The sequence below is a fragment of the Halichoerus grypus genome, chromosome 8 (assembly GCF_964656455.1).
Source record: "Halichoerus grypus chromosome 8, mHalGry1.hap1.1, whole genome shotgun sequence".
NCBI lineage: Eukaryota > Metazoa > Chordata > Mammalia > Carnivora > Phocidae > Halichoerus > Halichoerus grypus.
This window is the reverse complement of record NC_135719.1, coordinates 120,977,016-120,998,557: the sequence shown is the minus strand read 5'-3', so window position 1 is coordinate 120,998,557 and position 21,542 is coordinate 120,977,016. Positions and strand designations below refer to the sequence as shown.

The following is a 21,542-nucleotide window of genomic DNA, read 5'->3' as shown; positions in this document are numbered from 1 at the left end:
GGGAAATGGCAGATGCCACTCACAAAAATACATTCCAAAACTTCTAGAAGAAAATATAAGAGCCCATCTTTATGAAAATTGGAAAGAATTTCTTAAATAAGTTTAAAAAAACCCCACCACATTCCAGAAGGGAAAAAATATTAATAAAGTTGACATGGTAAAGTAGCAATGGTTCTCAAACTCTTTGCTTATAAGCCCCTTTACACTATTAAAAATTGAGGACCTCCCCAAAGATTTGTCTATGTGCTACATCTATCAATATATGTCATAGATGAAAATGAAACTAAAAAAATTTGTATTGTGTATTCATAAATTCATTTTTTAAAAAAGATCTTATCTATTTATTTGATAAATAAATAGAGAGATACAGTGAGAGAGGGAACACAAGTGGGGGAGAGGGAGAAGCAGGCTTCCCGCCAAGCAGGGAGCCAGACGCAGGACTCGATCTCAGGACCCCGGGATCACGACCCAAGCCGAAGACACATGCTTAATGACTGAGCCACCCAGGCGCCCCCATAAATTCATTTAAAAAATAACAACAAAAAGCATCGCAGGAATCATGTTAACACATGTCATGTAGCCTCCAGAAACTCTACCCCACAGCTATGAAAGAATGAGTACAAAAAAGGCAAACAGCATCTTAGTATTACTACAAAAACAATTTCAACCTTGTCAACCTCCTGAAAGGATCTTAAGGACCCTCAAGAACCACTGCTATAGAGAAAATGAGGGGCCTGGCTGGCTCAGTCGGTAGAGCATGTGACTCTTGATCTTGGTGTTGTAAGTTTGAACCCGTTAATAAAATCTTTAAAAAAATCTACAAATTGGGAGAAGGTAATCAAGGAAATACAAAATTAAAGCCACATGGGGATTTCATTTTATGTCCATCAACTGGCAAAAATTATATCTAACAATACCAGGTATTGCAAAGCAGGTGGAGAACTAAGAATGTTCTTATACATCAGTAGTGGTGTAAATGGATACAACTACTTTAGAGAGCCATGTGGCAATATGTAGAAAGCTGAAGTTGTGCACCTCTATTAATCCAGCAGCCCTGCTGCTCTAGATACATGTATGCTAAAGAAATCTTGTATACATGCTAACGACACATGTACAAGAATGCTCCTTGCAGTACTGTTCCTAAGGGTGAAAAACTGAAGTCACCTATATAGCCATTAATATGAGGATGGTTACAAATATTTTGGTATATTAACACAATACAACGGCATGCTGCAGGTAAAACCAACATATCAACATGGCTAAATCTCAAAAACAATGCTGAGTGAACTGGGGGGGGGGGGAGCTATGGGAAATTAAAAACATACAAAACAAAATTCTACATTGCTTAGGAATCCAAGTATAAATATGCAAAACCTGTATATGTAATATACAAAACACATGTAAACACACATGTAAGTATGTAAAAACATACAAACATGGTTGGAAGGATACACATGAATTTTGGACACTTCTAAAGCAAATATGGCAAAATAATACATCTGGGCATCAAGTCCCCAGATATGATATTTGTCTCCGTATTTTTTAAATGTTTTTAATGTTTGAAAATTTTCACTGAAACAATGAAAATGGGATAACAGATTTAAAGTGGCTACTACCCGGAACCTACTGCACATTTAAGTGTCAATACTTTTCACTATACTGTAGGTATTTTACAACACCCCCAAACTAAGGCATATATATCATTTCTTAACAGGGTATTTGCTAACTTGGTAACTTTTCTAATCTTCCTAACCACCTTAGGTCCCATTTGGTCCCAAAATACAGACAGAAATCCCAGGATTCACCAAGACTGCTAAATCCTACGGAAGACCTGGGATTACCTTTTCCTGGGCTCTTAACGTACAGGACCCCGAATCCCAGACCTGTTCCCACCCACTGACTGACCCCTGACCGCTACCCCCAATCCCAACACACTCATCTGAAAGCTACGTTTCCAAATAGCACCTTTGTAAAAATGCTTTTTTCGACAGTCAGCGGAACATGCAGTAACCCTGAGCATGGACTTCATTTTCAAGCCACTCAGCCTCAATGGCCCCACTCCCTGCCTTCAGGTCAAGGGAGAAGCCAGACTGCCTCAGCTGCTGTTAGAGTCAATTTACATCATTTAACTTCCTCCACTCCTCACATTCTTCCTTACTTTATCCTAAAAGCTTAGTCCACACGAGTGGGACCTCTATGATGTCCAAACCCAGGTCCCCTTCCTGCAACATGGAAGGCACGAGCATGCCCTTAGGGTACAGTGTTTCTCAAAGTGTGGGCCACCCTTCCCACCTGCAACAGAACTATGGGGGCAACTGGTTAAACAGCTTCTGCCTCTAGAAGGGAAATAATGAAACAAATATGTACCCTTGGTTTCCTCTCCTCAGGGAGGGGAAATGAAGGGCTATAGGACTTCTTTGTCTTGTGGAAAAACTCAAAGAATACAGACTGGAGGACTGCACCCCAGAACAACCACATGATTCTTTGTGGGCACAGGGTGCACAAATCAGATTTTAAAAGTACAGTAACATTGGAAAAGCATCACCCCAGCGGATGTTGGTTTCCTAAGTCTGATAAAGGGACCAAAACCTCACCATGTTCTCTCTACCCCAGAGTCTCAGGCAGCCAAATACCAACCAAACTGCCCTTCCCAGCTCTCCCTTCCCACCAGGCCCAGTGGAAGCCCCAGCTCTTCTAGGAACCTTCCTGGACAATGTCAGCATGAATTCTCTTCTTTTTAATAGCACTCAGTACCTGAACCACTCAAGGGGGATGAGGATGTATTGTATTACACCTTTCCCCTCAATTAGATGTGAGGGCCTCAGTTCCTCGCAGAGGGCCCAGTGTATATATAATAGCTTCTTAAAACTTAAGTGGCTGAAGTAATGCTAAAGACAATGGCATGAGGAAGTCAGTACTAAAACACACACACACAAAATCAGTACAAAAAGTATCTGATTTACAATGGCAGGACCTGGGTTCAGATCCCAGCTTTACCCTTGACTGGCTATGAGCAGTTTGTTATTGTGAGGACACCAACATGACATAATATACGAGAAAGTGCTTTACACGTTGTCACCTGCCAACAGTGGTAAGCTCTTACAACTACTGCCACCCTTTATTTCTCTGATCTCAAGAGGTGATTTATTCCTCTTTACAGCCCACAAAGGAAAAGCACAGAAATAGGGATTGCAACCATAAAAATACGGAGAAATAAAGCCTCAGAGACCACAGTTCCCAAGGTCTGCAGGCAACCTCACCTACTTAGGCCTCTGCACCTCCACCAGGGCAGGGAGGAGGTGCCAGGGAAACTCTCAGTAACCAGAATGGGGTCTGGCACACCACAGGAGGTCTACAACGTTGAGTGATGAAAAGTTTGCATCTACTGCCTGGGATGACAGGCCATGGGGACTCCATCCCATCTGTACACCAAGAACTAAGTAAAATTTTATAGGAGCAGGTGAGCAAGACTGAGGCCCCCAAGTGGTTGTGAGCCACAGTCTCAGCTTCTCGAAGTACTGTCAAAGCCTGTCATTAAAATCGTCTTCAAACCACTCCTCCAGCAAATGAAAAAGCAGAGTGCGGTATCCAGCTGCCTCAGATTAAAGCAGGGTAGTGGGGGGAAATGAGAAACAGAGTCAAGATTTCCAATTACCACTAACGAGGTTTTCAGAAGGGAGGAAATTAATGGAATCATCAAAAGGCTGATGATTTTACTTAAAATGAATTAAATCAATCTCAATCTTTCCCTGTTTCAATGAAAACCTTGGGCTGTTCAGTTCTTGAGCTTCCTGAAAGCTACCCAGGCAGGATCAGAGGGGCTAAGTGACAATTAGCCAAGGCTGGGAAATCTTCTGTTTGCCCCTGCAGAGAGGCTGGAGAGACCGGGTCAGACAATAGTTCTGAGGCAGACAAGCTAATTCTTTCCAAGCCAGGAGTCCTTTAGCCTGCCAATACAAACAGCAGGAAATAAAGGCGGAAAATGGGGTCAAACTCAATCTGAAGAACAGCAAATTCCCCCTACGATGGAGAAAACATTCTGTAACTTTTAGCTACCCTAGAAAAATGGGCAAAGAGAACAGGGAAAAGGATAAGACCGGGGAGCTCGGGAGGTGCCCCTCACACAGATGGCTTGAAGGGCCTTTTGTGATCTCCTCCGGCACACCCCAACCCCCACCACACTCAATACACAAACAGGGCAGGCTAGCTCTGCCAGCGTGCAGGTGAGGTAAAACGAGTACAGAGGAAGGAAAGGGGGGAGGGCAAAGGACAATTATGCCAAGCTGGAAGAAGGGAGAAACTGAAGCAAAGGAAAAGAGGTACAGGGATACAAGCCTCTATGCCATCCACCCAGCAAATATTTACCCAGGCCTACCACAAACACTGGGCCTGACAGTGGAGGACGTAGAGTAACAATCCCGAGCACCCTGGAAACGAGACCGGAACAGAAAGCCTGTGAAACCTTGCAGTCGAGTGTGACGATGTGCAGTAAAGGGACTGGGACCCGCCAAGGATGCTAGGTCATTCCTCTCTGGACACAGGCTGTATGGAAGCAGCATAATGGCACAGGTCAGAGACTCTCTAGAAAGAAAAGTTACTCCAATTCCCAAACTTTTCTCTGGTTTCACTTTCGGCAAGGCAGCCTCTGGACGGGATTCTGATCAGTACTGCTTATCAACAGAAGCTTTCACACAGGTAAAACATAAAAAACAGATAACAAGTAAGCAGAAGTTCCTGACCATGGGAGGGGGAGCTGTCAGAAGAGGCATTAGAGAATCCCAGATATCAGAGCTCAAAGGACCCTGGAAAGCTAGTCCAACTCTCACATCACCACTGAGCAAAATAAGGAGCCCCCAGTTACTGCTCTGTAGAAGCTGTGCTGGTGCTGATGCCTGGGATCCCCGACTCAGGGCTCTGCTCTTCGGACCCCAGACCTCGAGCTGTGGAAAGACTTCCTAAATGCAGACTTCCAGAGCTCACTGCTGCCTAAGAGGGCAGAATAAGAAGTGGGTGGGGGGAGGGTGCCCAGGGTGATCTAGCCAGAGGCTCGCCAGGTCTACCCCGCACCCCCTCCCGCTCTCTCTCTGCACGATAGTGAGCAAGGACCAGAACCAGCCCACAGAAGGTCAGAGACAGAACTGTGAGCTTCCTCCCTTACTCACTTAACTTTTTCCCAGTTTCCAAATTACGTGAACCTGCCTGCAACATCCTGTTTTTGAACCACTTCTCCCCACAGTAGGTTCAAGACCTCTCTATCCCTGTCCCCACCTTACCAAAAATTGCTCTGAAAAGGATCAGATGCGCTTGTTCACCCCAAGTGTAAACTGGTGGTTTCCAAAATATGGTCCCCAGATCACCAGCAGCAGCATGCAAGAACTTAGCAGAAATGCAAATTCTTGGGCCTGCTGAATCAGAAATTCTGGATGCAAGCCCAGCAATCTGGGCCCTCCAGGGGATTCTAATGCATGCTCAAATTTGAGACCCAATGGAGCATATAACCTGTAAGGTTCAACCTGTTTCTTCTCTCACAAGTATGTGACTCTTAACTGACACACCTGAATGACCTCTAGAATCTCAAGCCTAGGAGCCCAGTAGCTGCCCCTGGAAGAAGGAGAAGCTTCCCAGCTCAGCATATTCTTCTCTTGCTTCCAGGGTTCAAGACCTTATGCAAGAAAGTACATCAACTGTCCTTTAAGCCTTGACCAGAGGCAGGAAAGCATGGGCATGGGGAGAAAGGTAACCCTGCACGGTGAACTGTAAAACAGAACCTCTTTTCACCAGCTCCCAACTAGTGAGACCTTTCAGAAGGGAGTAAGGTGGCTCAGTGGGCCTAGGCCTCTCCCTGACTGCAGCACTGACCTGAGGGTGATCTGCCCTCTGCCCAGACGCCGTCCCGCCAAATGCAGGCTGCAGGTACTTGTTTCTGCAGTAAAACTGGCCTGGGCCAGACACTCAGGGAAGTTTCTGAAGCCCCTCCATGGGGTTTCACCCTGAGACCTAGAACAAGCACCTGCTGTGGGTCCCTCGACACTCCCTGGGACACGATGGAGCAGCGAGTGAGGTTCTCGTGGTGTGTGTCAGACTCTGGCACTTCAGGCACTGCCAGCCACAGCCTAAACAAAACAGAACTAAGAACGCTGCCAGCCCCCTCTCTGCTTTCCTTGTCCCAAACCTATACTGATTAGCCTTCTGCTTCTCTGGCTTATCCCAGGGCCTTATTCTCAACAGGGACTCTGTGGTTCTTAGAGAAAAATGGATGTCAGACTTCCACATCTCTCAAAAATACTGACTATGACAACCTTGTCTGACCTGACTAGTTGTCTGTGAAGAGAAACAACAACAAAACATTTTTTAAATGTCTCCCTTTCTCCTTCCACCTTCTTTTATTCCCAGAAATGAGGCATCATCATATTCTGAGACCCAAGCTTTAGATTTAGACTCCATAGATTTGGGCTTCAAAGTCAAGATTTGGGCTTCAAAGTCAAGATTTGGGGCTCTGTTGGAAACTTTAGTTTGATCTTGTATGCAAAGGGGGCCACTAAATGCCAGCCTCCCACCCAGGGATAAATGAAGGATTAACCAGTTAGTGTTAACCAAGTACTTTGAGCAATTCAGAAAAGAGATGCCAACTAAAAAAAGGAGCCTTATAATAATCCCTTCCATTAGAATAGACTTTTATTGTTTACCCAGCACTTTTACATATATTACCTCATCTAATCCTATTATTCACAATGGCCAGGGTCTGCCATTACCGCTAAAAGAATTTCTGAATGCCAGGGAGAGGGACCTTGAAACCTCTGAACTGCCTAACCACAAGGAACAGAGAACAAGAGCGTGGAGAATGAGTTCTTCTGCTGAGAGCCACTCTAAAGAAACCCGAGACGTATCTCTGCTGGCAGTCACAAGAGTTCTCTACACCCCCAAACACATCAAATCACAGATGGTCCTCACCCTGACGTATCCAATTACCCCAGCTCCGATCGAAGCTGAAGACTCCTGCAATGTGTCCGCACACCCCAGAAGCCAGCTGCTCCTTCTCTCATCTCCCATCCTAATCAATTAGGAGCCTCCCGTGGGGTTCCGACGTGAGCCAGACCCCCGTGGGACCCTGTGCTGTGAGGCAGACTGGCTAAGGAGTCCCTGTCAGACACGCCTCCCACGGCTGGCTGGGCGCAGGCCTGTCCTGAGTGACCCCCTCCCCTCCAGCAGGCTGGAAGGGGCCTCACTTAGCCGGTCACTTCCGGTTCCCACAGGCAAACAGGGGCACAACTACCAATCTTCTCAGCCCCAACTTTTCCTACAACTTGTACCAAAACCAACACCCTCCCCCAGCCCTCTTTATTTCCCTGTTTAGACTCATTCAACCCTGAATCCATTAGCTAGTGTTTGTTTTCTCTTTCACCCTTTGATCCTTAAGACACCCGGGCTCAGACCTTGTTTCCCTCCCTCCTACTCCCTCTCCTCTTCCTCCTCAACTGGAACAACTGGGACAACTCAGCAGCAGAGGCACTGGCTCGGCCAGCAGCGTCCCGCCTCCCAGATGCTTCCCCCGAACTGTGCTGCTGGTGATGTTCAGCCCAATCTCCGAGCTCTCAGACTAAGGCTGGACTTTATTTCGGTTTTGAAACCTCAGCTTCCAATCCGACTCCACCAGGATAGAGGCCAACCCTTTATCCAGCACAGTGAGAGGCACACCAGTTCAGGCGACAGAGGGTATCGGCTGGACGTCCTGGGTTTCAACAGAAGTGGCCGAGCAGGGTCCAAAGGAAGGGTCAAGGAAGCAGAGCAGACACCACACTTGACTCTCTCCCTGTCCTCCCTACACTTGCCCCCACCATGCTGTCTGTCCCTGCCACTGGTGAGGTGCCACATAACAACGATGATGAGAACACCGTGGCCCTAAACAGGCAGTGTGTCATCATCCCAATCTCACACACAGGAAAACCGAAGGCCATCAACTTTGAGAAACTTGCTCAAAGTGATACTACATCTTAGTGGCAGAGCTAGGATTCAAACCAGCCTGTCTGGCCCCGAAGCCTGCATTCTTAACCCTACTATGCCATCTCGTCTCCCCTACTCGCAGGATCCTATTTACCTCCAGTTCTGGGTATAGACTTCCCTCCCTCAGAAAAAGCTACTGGGGCCCTCCCAGTCCGAGTCAGGAACCCCTCTTCCGTGCATTCCCGTAGTGCAGTGACTGCCCTGACCACAGCCTGCCCCATGCAGGACCGCGGTGGGCACAGCCCTGGCACGCAGGAGCGTCAGCAAGGCACTGTGAGTACATCAGCGTGCCCAACCCCCAGTTCTGCGCTCCTCCCAGCACACCGCACCCTCCCCGGCTGCAGCTGCACTCTCCCACCGGCGTACCACAAGGACCCAAGGACCAGTGAGAACGTCCCCCACCATCCAGTCCAGTGCCTGGCCCCAGAAAGCCCTCCATGGTGTTATAGATCTCCTGCTGTCCTCCCGGCCCACCTTACGTCAACACGTGCTTGCTAAATGACGTAATGCTGCTTAGGAAAATACCAGACCCAGTATGTACCACAGCAACCCTGGCAACCCCGAGTCATTAGGTCTTGGAGCAAGTCTATAGGGTGTGTGTATCATGATCTGCAGAACAAAGGTTCAGGCTTCCCAAAGCTGCAATTCCGAGAAGTCTTTTTTTTTTTTTTTAAGAATTTATTTATTTATTTTTTTTAATGTTTTTTTTTTATTTATTCATGAGAGTCAGAGAGAGAGATAGAGAGGCAGAGGCAGAGGGAGAAGCAGGCTCCCCGCCTAGCAGGGAGCCCGATGCGGGACTCGATCCCAGGACCCCGGGATCATGACCTGAGCCGAAGGCAGACGCTTAACCATCTGAGCCGCCCAGGCGCCCCAAGAATTTATTTATTTATTTGAGAGAGAGAGAGCCAGAGAGAAAGCACAAGCTGGGGAGCGGGGGGGGGGGGGGGGGACGGACAGAGGCAGAAGCAGACTCCCCGCTGGGCAGGGAGCCCTACTCAGGGCTCGATCCCAGGATCCTGGCATCATGACCTGAGCCGAAGGCAGATGCTTCACCGACTGAGCCACCCAGGCATCCCCTTCAATTCCCAGAAGTTTCAACAAGCTGTCCAATTCCTTCCAATCAAAGACAGTCAAGGTTCCCAGAACTGGAATCCTGTTCATAGGAAAACCTCTGACATCCTCAAGAGAAAGGACTAGGAGCTCTTACTAACTCCACACAAGAAATATACACAAAGCCTACTCTCCTTCCCCCAGACCCTATTAATTCTAGTAGTAAGGTGATTAGTGGTGTCTCCTAGAGGAGGTGACTTTGAATTGGATTTTGAAGGATGAAGAGAGGTTTGGGAGGAAGGGGAAGAGGCAGAATTCCAGCCACAGGAATCTAGCCACTGGAAGAACAGTGAGAATAGGCTTTGAAGGTGCTAATGTTCAGGGAAAGGGGAAAAAGGAGTCCCCTTAGCCTTGACTTGAGGGATGAGTAGAGGGAATTATGGGTGGGAAAAGGGGAGCCAAACCCATTCAAGCTTTCCCTCTCCAGCCCCTCCCCAGTGTCAGGATATGTTTCAGAGCCAGCATGCATTGCTCCTTGTGATCTTTCCTCCCTCCCATCATCTAAGGGGATCCACACCCACACTGGGTTCAAAGTTCTTTACCCAGGCTGAAAGTTAGTATACTGCAATGAACTCTTCTAGGCAGCCCTCCCAGTCCCACTCCTTTCTCCTCAGAAGAGCCTCAGCACCTGCATCCTCTAAGGCATAAAGATACTTTCACATGGTTCTTCAGTTCTCCCCAGAAAGCAGGGGATGGAATCTTATGGGGAACCATAAATCAGTGCAGAGGCCCACAAAGTGCTGCATCTCACAGGGCTGTGCACTTGACTACCTTGTCCTCACCTGCAGGACAAGCCATGATTCTGCACAATCCTGCTGGAAGGGACCCCTCACCCCACAGAGTACCTTTCCCAGGATGTGCTTGTTGGGTCCACTTGGGATGATCACTGGCCTGATTATAGCAAAGGAGCAACTTTGTCCTTGTCTTCAAGGAGCTTATGTGCAAACACATGCCAAGCACTGAGATGGAGAGACATGTACAGGACCTCAGAGATCAGGGACTGAAGGGGTCTACTGTGGAGGGAGGGGTATGAAGCAGAGAGCCACATGGCCTACTGAAGTCACCAGCTAACTTCATAATCAGCAATTCTGAGCAACCATGCATGGTCATCAGGAGGTTTAGTGGGGCTGCACTGGCTCAAGACACAACTGGGTCCTTTGCAATCTAGCCTCCAAAGTAGTAAGATCAACTGGGAAGCAGAAATAACCAAGGCCTCTCTCCCATCTGCTGCCACACCTCACTGTGTCATGACCAGTGCTCAGTAAACATTGCTGGGCTGCTCCTCACGCCCACTCAGTCCTTATGGGGTGGGTGATGAACCCAACAACATTCTCCTGTGCCTCCCACCATAGCCAGAGTCAACAAGGCCCAACTGTCAGAACTTGAGCCAGTGACAATAGACACACAGGTCCTGCCCTCTCCCAAGGAGACATTTGTCTACTACATGTGAAGAACTGATTGTCAGGCACTTTCATATTTTTTTTTAAAAAGATTTTATTTATTTGACAGAGAGAGACACAGCAAGAGAGGGAACACAAGCAGGGAGAGTGGGAGAGGCAGAGGGAGAAGCAGGCTTCCCACAGAGCAGGGAGCCCGATGCGGGGCTTGATCCCAGGACCCTGGGATCATGACCTGAGCCAAAGGCAGACGCCCAACCATCTGAGCCACCCAGGCGCCCCAGGCCCTTTCATATTTTATAAAGTGTTGCTGGTTACTCAGAATAACAAAGGCTACAGCAGAATTATTTTATAACCCTGTTTGTACTTGGTCATAACTTCCTGAAACACATTTCCCCTCTCGGGTTGAAATGCCTAAAATATTTTTGTGAACTTAAAAAAAAAAAGAAAGCTTTGCAAAGAAGAAACCTTGAAGAGAACCTGTTTATCTTCCCTGCACTACTTTCCAGAATTCTGAATGATTAAACAACTGTACTGTAAGATTTGGTTACTGGCAGAGTTAACAAGTCACAGAAGCTAAACATGGGGAACATCTCCATCTCAGGGGAAGCAAATGAATCTAGGTAGAAAAAGGCTCTTCAAAGAAGAAATGCTATCAAATAGAGCTAAGAAAAGTAGGAGAAGGCTACCAAAGGACTACCAAATGGACAGAAGACAAGAGAGTTCTTATTTTTTACTTCAGACGTATTCTCCCAGATGTGTTTAGGAATCTTTTAAAATCTAATCCTTCAATCAACCACATCATGGTGCTAATGAAATGAAAAATGTCTTTAAAAGAGCAGACCTGGGAAAAAAAGAAGAAGAAGAATGTAGCAGGAGGGGAAGAATGAAGGGGGGGAAATCGGAGGGGGAGAAGAACCATGAGAGACAATGGACTCTGAAAAACAAACTGAGGGTTCTAGAGGGGAGGGGGGTGGGAGGATGGGTTAGCCTGGTGATGGGTATTGAGGAGGGCACGTTCTGCATGGAGCACTGGGTATTATGCACAAACAATGAATCATGGAACACTATATCTAAAACTAATGATGTAATGTATGGGGATTAACATAACAATAAAAAAATTAAAAAAAAAAAAGAGCAGACCTGGGACACCTGGGTGGCTCAGTTGGTTAAGCGTCTGCCTTCGGCTCAGGTCATGATCTCAAGGTCCTGGGATCGAGTCCCAGGAGCTCAGTGAGGAGGCTGCTTCTCCCTCTGCCTCTGCTCCCCATGCTTGTGCTTCCCCCCCAACCTCTCACAAACAAATAAAAGAGCAGACTCTTGGCATTTGCAAAATAACTCCAAAAGTTCCTAACAAACAGCAGCTTTGAGGAACCCTGGCTCTGAAATGACAAGACAGCCTCTATGAAGGGAATGGCTTACTGTGAGATTACCTAGCTGGGCCCCTCCCGCTCCCCAGCAACAACATCAAGAAGGGATGCTGCTGCCCTTTCCTCCCTGTCTTCATAGGTAGGATGTCAACATGCACTATTTGAGAGTTAGGGACTTACGAATTATGAATAACTCATGCAGTATGTATCCAACTCTACTCAGTATGTATTGGATTGAATCAAACAGAATCCAAGATATGTGGAAGAAACAAGGAGCACCTTCCAACCCTGAGTCTGTCTGAACTAAGCAGCTATGGCATCAGAAGTGTAGGCTGTAACAAATGATGCTACAGTCTGATCTTTCAACCTGGGAATTATATCTTTGTATGCCAGGCCATGTCCTAAGTGCTTTATATATACAATGGGAGCGAGGGCTGCTCATACCCTCTGCAGGCTCACACTCCTGAGTGATGCAGAGGAATGGAATCTCCCAGAGGGTAAGAGGTGAGGAAAAGAAAACCTGCAAACCTACTAGAATAATTAAGAACTCTGAAAGCAGACTCTGGGTTTTTTTGTTTTTTTTTGTTTTTTAAAGCATCCTGTGACCCCTTTTGCAGAAGGAGCTGGGCAGGTAAGGATAACATCCTCACTCACAAATTATGCCAGGGTAGTGGGGCACCTTTGCTTAGAAGGTGGAATCTGTGTTGACTGAGGGCTTTAACAAAATTGAGACCCACTCACATGTTCAGTTTGGTGGACTCTTGGTTTCTGTTCCTCAAAACTTACAATGCAAGGCCGATACCATGTGTCTGCAATGTTCTAAACATGGTACAACAATTAGCCTGAGGAGGGTAATTTCTCAATGTCTTTTCGTGATGCCACGGTTCAGCAAGCCCTATAATGACCCATCCAGCCTCCTCCCACAATCCCCAAGTCTTTTTATAGTCACAGGTAATTACACCACGGAGAGATTACATCACCTCATCAGCAGTGTTTACAACTGACAGGAAGATGCTCTGCGGATGTTTTGGGAACTACATCCTCATTTAGCAAACAATTTGCTGTGGTCCCTATTGTTCCTTTCCAAGAATAGAACCGCCTTGGCAAACCTTGTTCCTAAACTGGGAACCAAACAACCAAGGGCCATTGTAGATGAGAACAGAAACTACCACAGAGACAAACACGGTAACCCAGTGATGACTCCTTCATCCTTTATCCAGGGGAGAAAACACAGATGGTGTCTTTCTTTCTCTGTCAAAAGAATCCTCTGAAGGTTGCCCTGAGTGCTCCAACAGGGTGACACAGAAATGGGTCTCAGAGAACCTGCCACTCAGCACAGGCAGTGTGGTTCTCAGCAGACCATGGGCAGCAGAGTTAAGACAGACTGGGCACAAATCCCAGCAAGCTTCCCCACCGACAACTGCCTGCCTCTGAGCAGGTTATGTAACCTCTCTCCGCCTCAGTTTCTCATCTGTAAAATGGTTACATGACCACCTAGTGCACAGCCTTTCTGAGAGCTTTAAATGGGATGATACACAGAGAGCCTGACATATAAATGATACTCTATATGCATCAGCTTCCTGCCTGTCCTCTCCTCTCAGCTCACTGTACATTATCTCTGACCCCAGGTCCCTTCAGAGATGGCAAGGTGAGCCAGGGCCACCTGCCAACGTCTCCCAGCCACAGCAAATTCAAGGGCCAAAGCCACATCATACCTCTGAGCGCCTTGTTCTCAACATTTTCCATCTTTGATGAACACTAACTGCCAGGCTTTCTCACTCTGCTGCATAGAAATGTAAATGGCTGCTTTCCCTGCTATTTTAAAATTGCTTTAGGTGCTTGTGTGATGTTTAACATGGCCTATAGTGTCATGGAAACACTTTAAGGGGGAAAAAAATCAGAAACAGGGGCACCTAGGTGGCTCAGTGGGTTAAACGTCTGCCTCTGGCTCGGGTCATGATCCCAGGGTCCTGGGATCAAGCCCCACATCTGGCTCCTTGCTCAGCGGGAAGTGTGCTTCTCCCTCTCCCCCTGCTCCTCCCCCTAGCTCGTGTGTGCTCTCTCTCTCAAAATAAAATCTTAAAAAAAATCAGAAACAAATAAAATACAGAGTTTTTTTTTTTTTCAGTAAATATCCTCAGGAAAGGGAGAGAATGAAAATCAAAAGCTTTTTACATGAGTCAGCAAGTGGCCGGGTGGAGACCATCACACTATGCAAACATGAGCTTTCTGGAAGGCAAAGGGGTTCCAGAAGTAACCAATCCTTCCTCAACTGGTCAAGTCAGACACCTGGTCCCACTTCCTTATCCTCAACACAATAAATGACTTTGCATCTTTAGTTTTGTTTTTTTAAAGACAGCAAAGGATGTCATCTGCATAAAAATCTCCTGCCCAGCATGACTCAACAGTGGGTCACGTACCAACTCTGTTGTTGTCATTATATGGGAATTACACCGCACATTTTATATGCCAAGTGCCCTCCAATCATTTTTATTAGTCTACACAACACCAACCTCACACCCTTAAGGATTTTGTTTCCGTTTTGAAGGAGACACAAAGAGGTCAAGTGATTTGCCTAAGGTTATAAGGCATGTTTCTTTTCTTTCGTTCTTTTTCTTTTTTTCTTTCTTTCTTTTTTTTTTTTTTTTTAATAAAGCAAGTTTCTTAAGATCATAGGTAAAGGCGCCTAGGTAGTTCAGTCAGTTAGGAGTCTGCCTTCAGCTCAGGTCATGATCCCAGGGTCTGGGATGGAGCCCCGCACTGGGCTCCCTGCTCAGCAGGGAGTCTGCTTCTCCCTCTCCCTCTGATCCTCCTTGCTGCTCATGCTCTCTCTCTTTCTCAAATAAATAAATTTTTTTTTTTTTAAATCACAGGTAAAAGGAAGGAGTTGTGAGATCTGGGAGAGGCTGCTACATAGTTGGGACCCTAATTCCGCTCTAGCCCAAGAAAAGAGGCACGCTGGGTACTCTGCACATAGATTTTATTTTTAATTCTCATCTTCTGCATGCATGGTGTGAACCAGGTGTAAAGATAAGATATGCTTCTTTTTGCCATGCCCCAAAAGGAAAACTTTCAATAATTTTCTCCATCTCTGTTTAAAGAATGACCAAGAGGGAAGCTGGACCTACTGCCTCTTGAAACCAAGATGGAAAACTAAACCTCAATCATGGCACAACTCTGCACCAGAACTCTCTAGTGCCTGTTCCTACATGATTATTTTCTTCTACACCTGAGCAATTATGACCAAGACTAAGGGTGACTGTGGTATTTATAACCAGAGACAATACAGATGAATTGCCCCCCTACAAGATGCCCACTTAACTATGTCCAGTGGGATTCTCCCAGTCACAAGTGTGCATGCACACACAAGCACATTCAAGGTCTACTAGAGCCCACTGGGTAACAAAGGCTGTGTATTTTACAAGCACCTCCTTTTAAAATGTTCTGGAGTGGGTGTTCAGGTGCAGCTACAGAAGCAGGTAAGATATGCACCAAGAGGAAAAGGGGACCTTTCCTGAACTGAACTGCCTTTCCTCGACTTCAGAGTATCTGAAAGTCTTGGTTTTTTGGCAAGCCTGTCTCGCAAGCTGCTTATGGCAGGCACAGCCATACAGGTGTGCTCAGGTTTCAGGCCAAGGAGTGGGTGCCTCCTTCCCTGAGAAGCCACTTCAGAGAGGGAAACACACTGGCAGCAACGTGGTGCACTGGATCTAAGTAATGGGACCACCCCCTCCCCTGCCTGCATCCTGCTCTGTGCCAGTACACGTTTTACGGGGAGTAGAAAAGACTTGGCGGGGGGGGGGGGCGTGAGAGTGGCAGGGGAGGGAGAATTCTGTACAGATGGGGGAGGGAAAAAAACTACAGAGCCAACTTTTCCATCCTGCTCTGAGCCCACACTACAGACATACATTTTTCCACACTGGAGAATAATAATCCCTTTATCCAGCCAGTCTGAAACCATCAGTCCCTGATAATTGAATTCAGACCTTGGATGGGAAGTTGGGAAGGTGTGGGTAGTTGGAAAATGGGGTGGGAGATGGGAGGAGGCAGAGGTGGAGCCCATAAAAAAGGAGGGTGCCAGTAGGTGGAATGGCTTAATGAAGCTAAAGAGGCTAAAGACTTCAGAAACCAAAGGCAGATGTTCTGCCCTAATATTGCCAGGTCACACAATGGGACAGCTTCCCTAGTGGAGCCTGGGAAGAAGGCGGTCTTGGTAGTGTATCAGGCACTAAGCCAGGTTCTGGTCCTGGCCCCAGGACCCTAGGCAAGTACATGACCTCTAAAATCCTAGCTCTGACAGTCATTCCATTCTTGCACATCCTTATTGAGAACCATTTGTTCTGGGCTAGGGGTAGGGTGGCAAACCTCTTGTATAAAGGGCCAAATGAATATTTTAGGCTTTGGGGGCAACACAGTCTATGTCACAACTACCCAACACTGCCACTCTAACACAAACACAACCACAGACAAAATATATATGAATGAACATTGCTATGTTCCAATAAAACTTTATTTATGGACACTGAAATGTGAACTTACAATTTTTCTGTATCATGAAATATTTTGATTTTTTTCCCGATCATTTAAAAATATAAAACCATTCTTGGCTCACGGGCCATACAGGGAGGATTTGGTCCAGGGACCATAGCTTGCCAACTTCTGCTCTAGAGATACAATGGTGAACAAGACAGGGTCTTTACATCTGTGGCTCTGTGACTACCACTTCTAGAGACCACCTCTGGCTGTGCTGCAAGCCCTGTGAACGTAAGCCCTGCTTCATCTGGTTGTACATTGGTAGATTCTGGCCTTCTTTTCCTTTGGAACTTCATATAGCCACAATGCCCATACTGTGGGGTCCCAATCATTAATGGCCTCCTTGGCTATGCTAGGAGCTCCTCACAGCCAAAGAGGTCTTAGGCTTTATGGGAAAGGTTTAAGTGTCAGAACAGGGTGAAGAGGAGGCAGTAGAAGAGGAAATCTGTACGTGGGTGGTGGAGAAGGCTACAATGCAAAAACAAGTGCGTAACTATTTCTCCCAGCAGTTCATTGCACCATTATCTGTATGTGTTGGGTAAGTGGGTGGTGGGAGTTGACAGAGAATGAGAGAGAGCACTGAGCTATGGGGACTCTATACACTGCAATATACCACACTGCCCCCATCCTTCAAGTCCCTTTCCAGAATCTAGCTAAGATCCCTCTCCAGGGAACACTGTCCAAAGAAAACTGCCACCTTATGTATCTAATGAAGTCTGGTAGGGGCCGCATTACTGTTGAGTTCAATCATGATAGCTGAAGGGTACATGTGGCTTAGTCCGACTCTTGATTTCAGCTCAGGTCGTGATCTCAGGGTTGTGGGATCGGGTCCCGCATCAGGCTCCCCACTCAGCACAGAGTCTGCTTGTCCCCGTCCCTCTGCTCTGCCCCCACTTGTGTGTGTGCATGCTCTCTCTCTCTCTCTCAAATAAATACATACATAAAATCTTTTTTAAAAATCATAATCAGTTGAGACCCTTACTGGTGCTCACAGATACAGAGGCTCTACAGAGGTTCTCTAGCATCAGCCAGAGGCCTACGGTACATACCCAAATATGCCCCTTCCTAAAAGAACGCCAGGTCTAGAGGACCACATGAAGAGAACCTAGAAGGGTCTTCAGAGCACTGTGGAAGGCAATAAGGATCATACAAACTCAAAAAGGCTCACGGCTGCATTTCTAGCTCCTGCTAGGGCTCTTGCAGCTCACCAGCTTCAATCAGAAAGTCCTTAGAATCATGAAAATATAGACGGAGGGAACTGGATATGACCTTAAACGTATCCAGGTCAACCCCTTCATTTGATAAATGGAGAAACTGAGCCACGGAATGGCTAAGTGGCTTGCCCAAGATCACAAAGTTTAGAGTGTCAGTGACCAGGTCCTGCTTTCACTAAATTACAATACCTCAACTCTACTTATTCTGAGAGAAAACATAAAAAGACAAGGAACAAACAAAAAAAGCTAACAATCATGAAGCACCTATTGTGTTAGACAATCTTCAGAACCACCCTCCCAGGTAGGTACTAGTATTATCCCATTCTGGGGCTGAGGAAACAAAGGCTTACAGAAGTGAGATTTGCTCAGGTCCCAGAGCCAGCAACAGGAGCACTGGACTCAGAACACGGGCAGTCTGATTCCCAAACCTGCACCCTTGCTGCCTATCATGCTCTGAACCCTACAGCTCCATCCTACCTGTGACTCCAGCTGTGGGGAGAGGGCCGATAACGTCATCCCCAGCATGTTCATACACACCCCTCCCTCCAGCTGGCTCAGGAGGCCCCTTACTGCCACACCCCCAGGACTGGCCCCCTGCTATTCCACAGCACAAAAGCCCACCACTCCTCTCTGCTCTCGCTGCAACTGGCTGCTAGATAGGAGAGTCCCCTATCCCGGCTTTGGGAGAAACAATGGGACAAGTCTTTTCCCTCCCCCCCCCAAAGAGGCAGGCCCGAACCCACCTGAGGCAAGGCTGTCTCCAAGGAGGGTGCTAAGGATCACCAGTGGAAGGAACACTCCATGTCCCGCGGAGGCCACGGCCAATGCTGCGGTGCTCTTTGGTGCTATCCTGCCATGGCACATCTTTTATCCGTCCAAGTTATTTTAAAAAGAAAAAATTTAAAAGCCAGAAGTAAGAATTCTAAAGTCAGCCACGGGTAGATTTACCTATAAAAAAAAACAGGACAACAAAAAAACAAAGACGTAAGTGAAAACTTCAGCCATAAGTTTGTTGCAAGTAGGCACTTTGGTAAGGAAGCTATAATCACATACAAAGTTGAAAGAATTCTAGTAAATGAATTCCTGCTGCCAAGAAAGGACAGGCACGTAAGTGGCTTTTCAACGTGTATCTGGGGAAATGCCGAGGCCTGCAGCAAGCTGCCATCAGCACCCACATCCAGGAGCCAGATCCTTGCGACAGGACAAGGAGACAAGCGCAGGCTCACCTGGAGATCTGTCAGGCACCACAGAGCTTTCAGAAGTTGCCTGGGCTCTGCCCCACCACCTCCAAGCCTCCAACAGAGAGCAGGAGAGAGGCAGCTGTTGACAGAGCGCTACACCCCTGAGTCAGGCTTTGCCTTGGCCACTTGGACTCAGAGCGAGTTCAACCAACCGAAAGGAAAAAAAAAAAAATAGGGAACACGTGTCTTAAAGGGAGAAATACACCGCCTAGAGAAGGAATGCAGCAGCGGGAGCCAAGGGCCCATGGCTAGGCTTGCTCAACTGCCAGAGGCAGGATGAGCCCCTGAGGATGTGACGCTGACTGCACAGCCACGAACCTCAAAAACGGACCAATTAATCCAGGCTCACCTGACACACCTGTGACCCCAGAGGCCACACCTGTTGACGGTACCTGACACCGACTAGGGGGAGGATGGACTGTAATTGTTAACTGCCCCCGCCCCCTGCCTCTAGTTCAGACTATGACTCCAGACAACTAGGAACCAGAGTCTACGGCCATCCCACCCTGAACGTGCCCAATCTCATCTGATCTAGGAACCAGAGTCTTAAAAAAAAAAAAAAATCAGGGGTCAAGACTTTTAGGGATTATTTTCTACATGCCTTCAGAGAAGTTGAAGATACATTTTGATATAGGCCTATTATATTTTAGTTAACTCATTTGATTTCATTGATCCTTGTTTATAACAGGTATTCCAAATAAGATTACAGTCCCTTTTTAAATTCCATACACACACCTCCTTCTCCATAAATAAGGCTTTATGTAAATAAATAAGGGAGCCTGCCATCGACAACGCTAATAAAGGGTGCCCCTGCGATTCTGCCAGAGATATTAACCAGCCCTGCCTTCCATCTGTGTCTGAAGCCTTGACTCAGGCCTGCATCCCCTGCTAAAGAGAGTGACTGCAAACAGCAACATGAGTTGTCTCAGTATGAAGGAAAAGCAGCTATGAAGGTCTTCAATGAGCATGAGCCAGGGGTTCAAGAACAGAGCTAACCTTACTCACTACCCCAAAGAGCTGTGACTATAGCAGTCTTCTGTCCACAGCTTTTACCCAGGCTCCAACTTGAGCCTTTAAAGCTCTAGAAAAGGAACGGCTCCTGAAGAGGTCTGGGGGTAGATTCTGTAAGTGACCCAAAACAGTACACAAAACTGTGTGTGTGTGTAAATATGTGGAATGTGTATACATTTATGTGGTTAAGAACAGTCGAGTTAGAATGCCGAAATTCAAATCTGTTTCCTCTATTATGACCATGTGACCAAATAATTCTCTTAGCCTCAGCTTCCTCATCTGTAAAATGGGAACAATAACCATACATCTTCATAGGTTTGATGTAAAGATCAGGATCAGACAAAACACTTGGCAGTGCCTGGCACTTTGCAAGTCCTCAGTAAACACGGCCTGCTATTGCTGTTGTAATTATTAATAAGGCCTGAGTTTAATAAGACCTTAGAGGTCATCAGGCTTCACCTCCTCCGATAGATGCCAAAACCAAGGTCAGAAGAGGTTAAAGAATATGCCCAGCTAGGAACAGGCCCTTTGGTGCTGCCATTTTGGATTCATTCACAGCAGGTAGCTCTACCAGATAGTCATCATCCCCTCAAGGCAACAACCAGTGGATCATTGAGAATAATACCTGGTTGTGCCACATCACAGCACGTGCACAACAAATATTTCTGCAGTGAATGGATGAGGCTGGATCAGAGTGGTGCTTAGATGTTCTGTGCACAAGTGAAGGTCATCAGGAAAGACTACCCAGAGGAGATGATGCTGACTGCTAGTGCGTATGTTTAGTGAAAAAGAAGGAAAAAAAGAAGGTACCAAATACAAGTGGAACAGAACAATGGGAGCACAGCACTCTTGGCAGAAGCAGAGTTAAGGGCTAAGCTAAGGAATTTAAACTTTACAGTGAAAACTATGTAGAGCTTACAGGATTATAAACAGAGAAGTTACAAGACCAAATTCATTTAGGAAGATCACTCTGGCAAGGATTTTGGAGGCGGGGCAGGGGGGCACCAAGTGGTAAAGATCTTAAATTTAGTATTTTATAATTAATGTGGAGCTCTTTCGAGGGCAATTTGACAACATCTGTCCCCAAAATGCACACATTCTCTAACCTATCAGTTCTGCTTTTAGAACCTGTCCTCAAAAATCACATGAGCAATGATATAGACGTAAGATATTCACTGCATCCTTTGTACTGGACAAAGATTGAAGTGAGACAAGTTAAATAAGTTGTCATACACACATGTAATGGAATACTGTGCACTGGTTTGAAAAGAACAAGGCAGGTCAGTCTGTACTCATATATGGAACGACTTCCAAAATTAGCACGTGAAGAAAACCATTTGTGAGTACACATGTATTTTTAAAGGGGATACACATACACACACCTGTATGCCCGGAAAATCTCTCTCTGGAAGGATGCACAAGAAATCAGTAGCTAAAGATTGCCTTCAGGGAGGAGAAGTGAGTGATTAACAGGAAAAGAACTCATTTTTCACTGTATGTATTCCCCTTTAATCTCCTTAAGCCTTGTATCTTGTGCATGTATTACCTATTCAAATAGATAAAATTAAGGTAGCAAGGTTTTCTTACAGACCGCCTGTCTCCTCCCTCAACAAACTGATTGACATTCAAATAAACCTGATTGCTCCTCCTGCCCGGAATACA

At 46.5% G+C, this 21,542-nt stretch overlaps 1 protein-coding gene across 3 annotated transcripts in view; it reads right to left on the bottom strand.

Moving 5' to 3' along the window:
* Window positions 1–21,542, bottom strand: part of SUSD6 (sushi domain containing 6) — an 88,941-nt gene that overhangs the window by 33,036 nt on the left and 34,363 nt on the right. For all 3 annotated transcript variants that reach the window (XM_036107242.2, XM_036107239.2, XM_078053846.1), the window contains one exon: window positions 18,372–18,576. In XM_036107242.2, coding sequence (XP_035963135.1) covers window positions 18,372–18,492 — 121 coding nt within the window. In that variant the 5' untranslated portion in view covers window positions 18,493–18,576. The remainder of the gene's footprint in view (window positions 1–18,371; window positions 18,577–21,542) is intronic.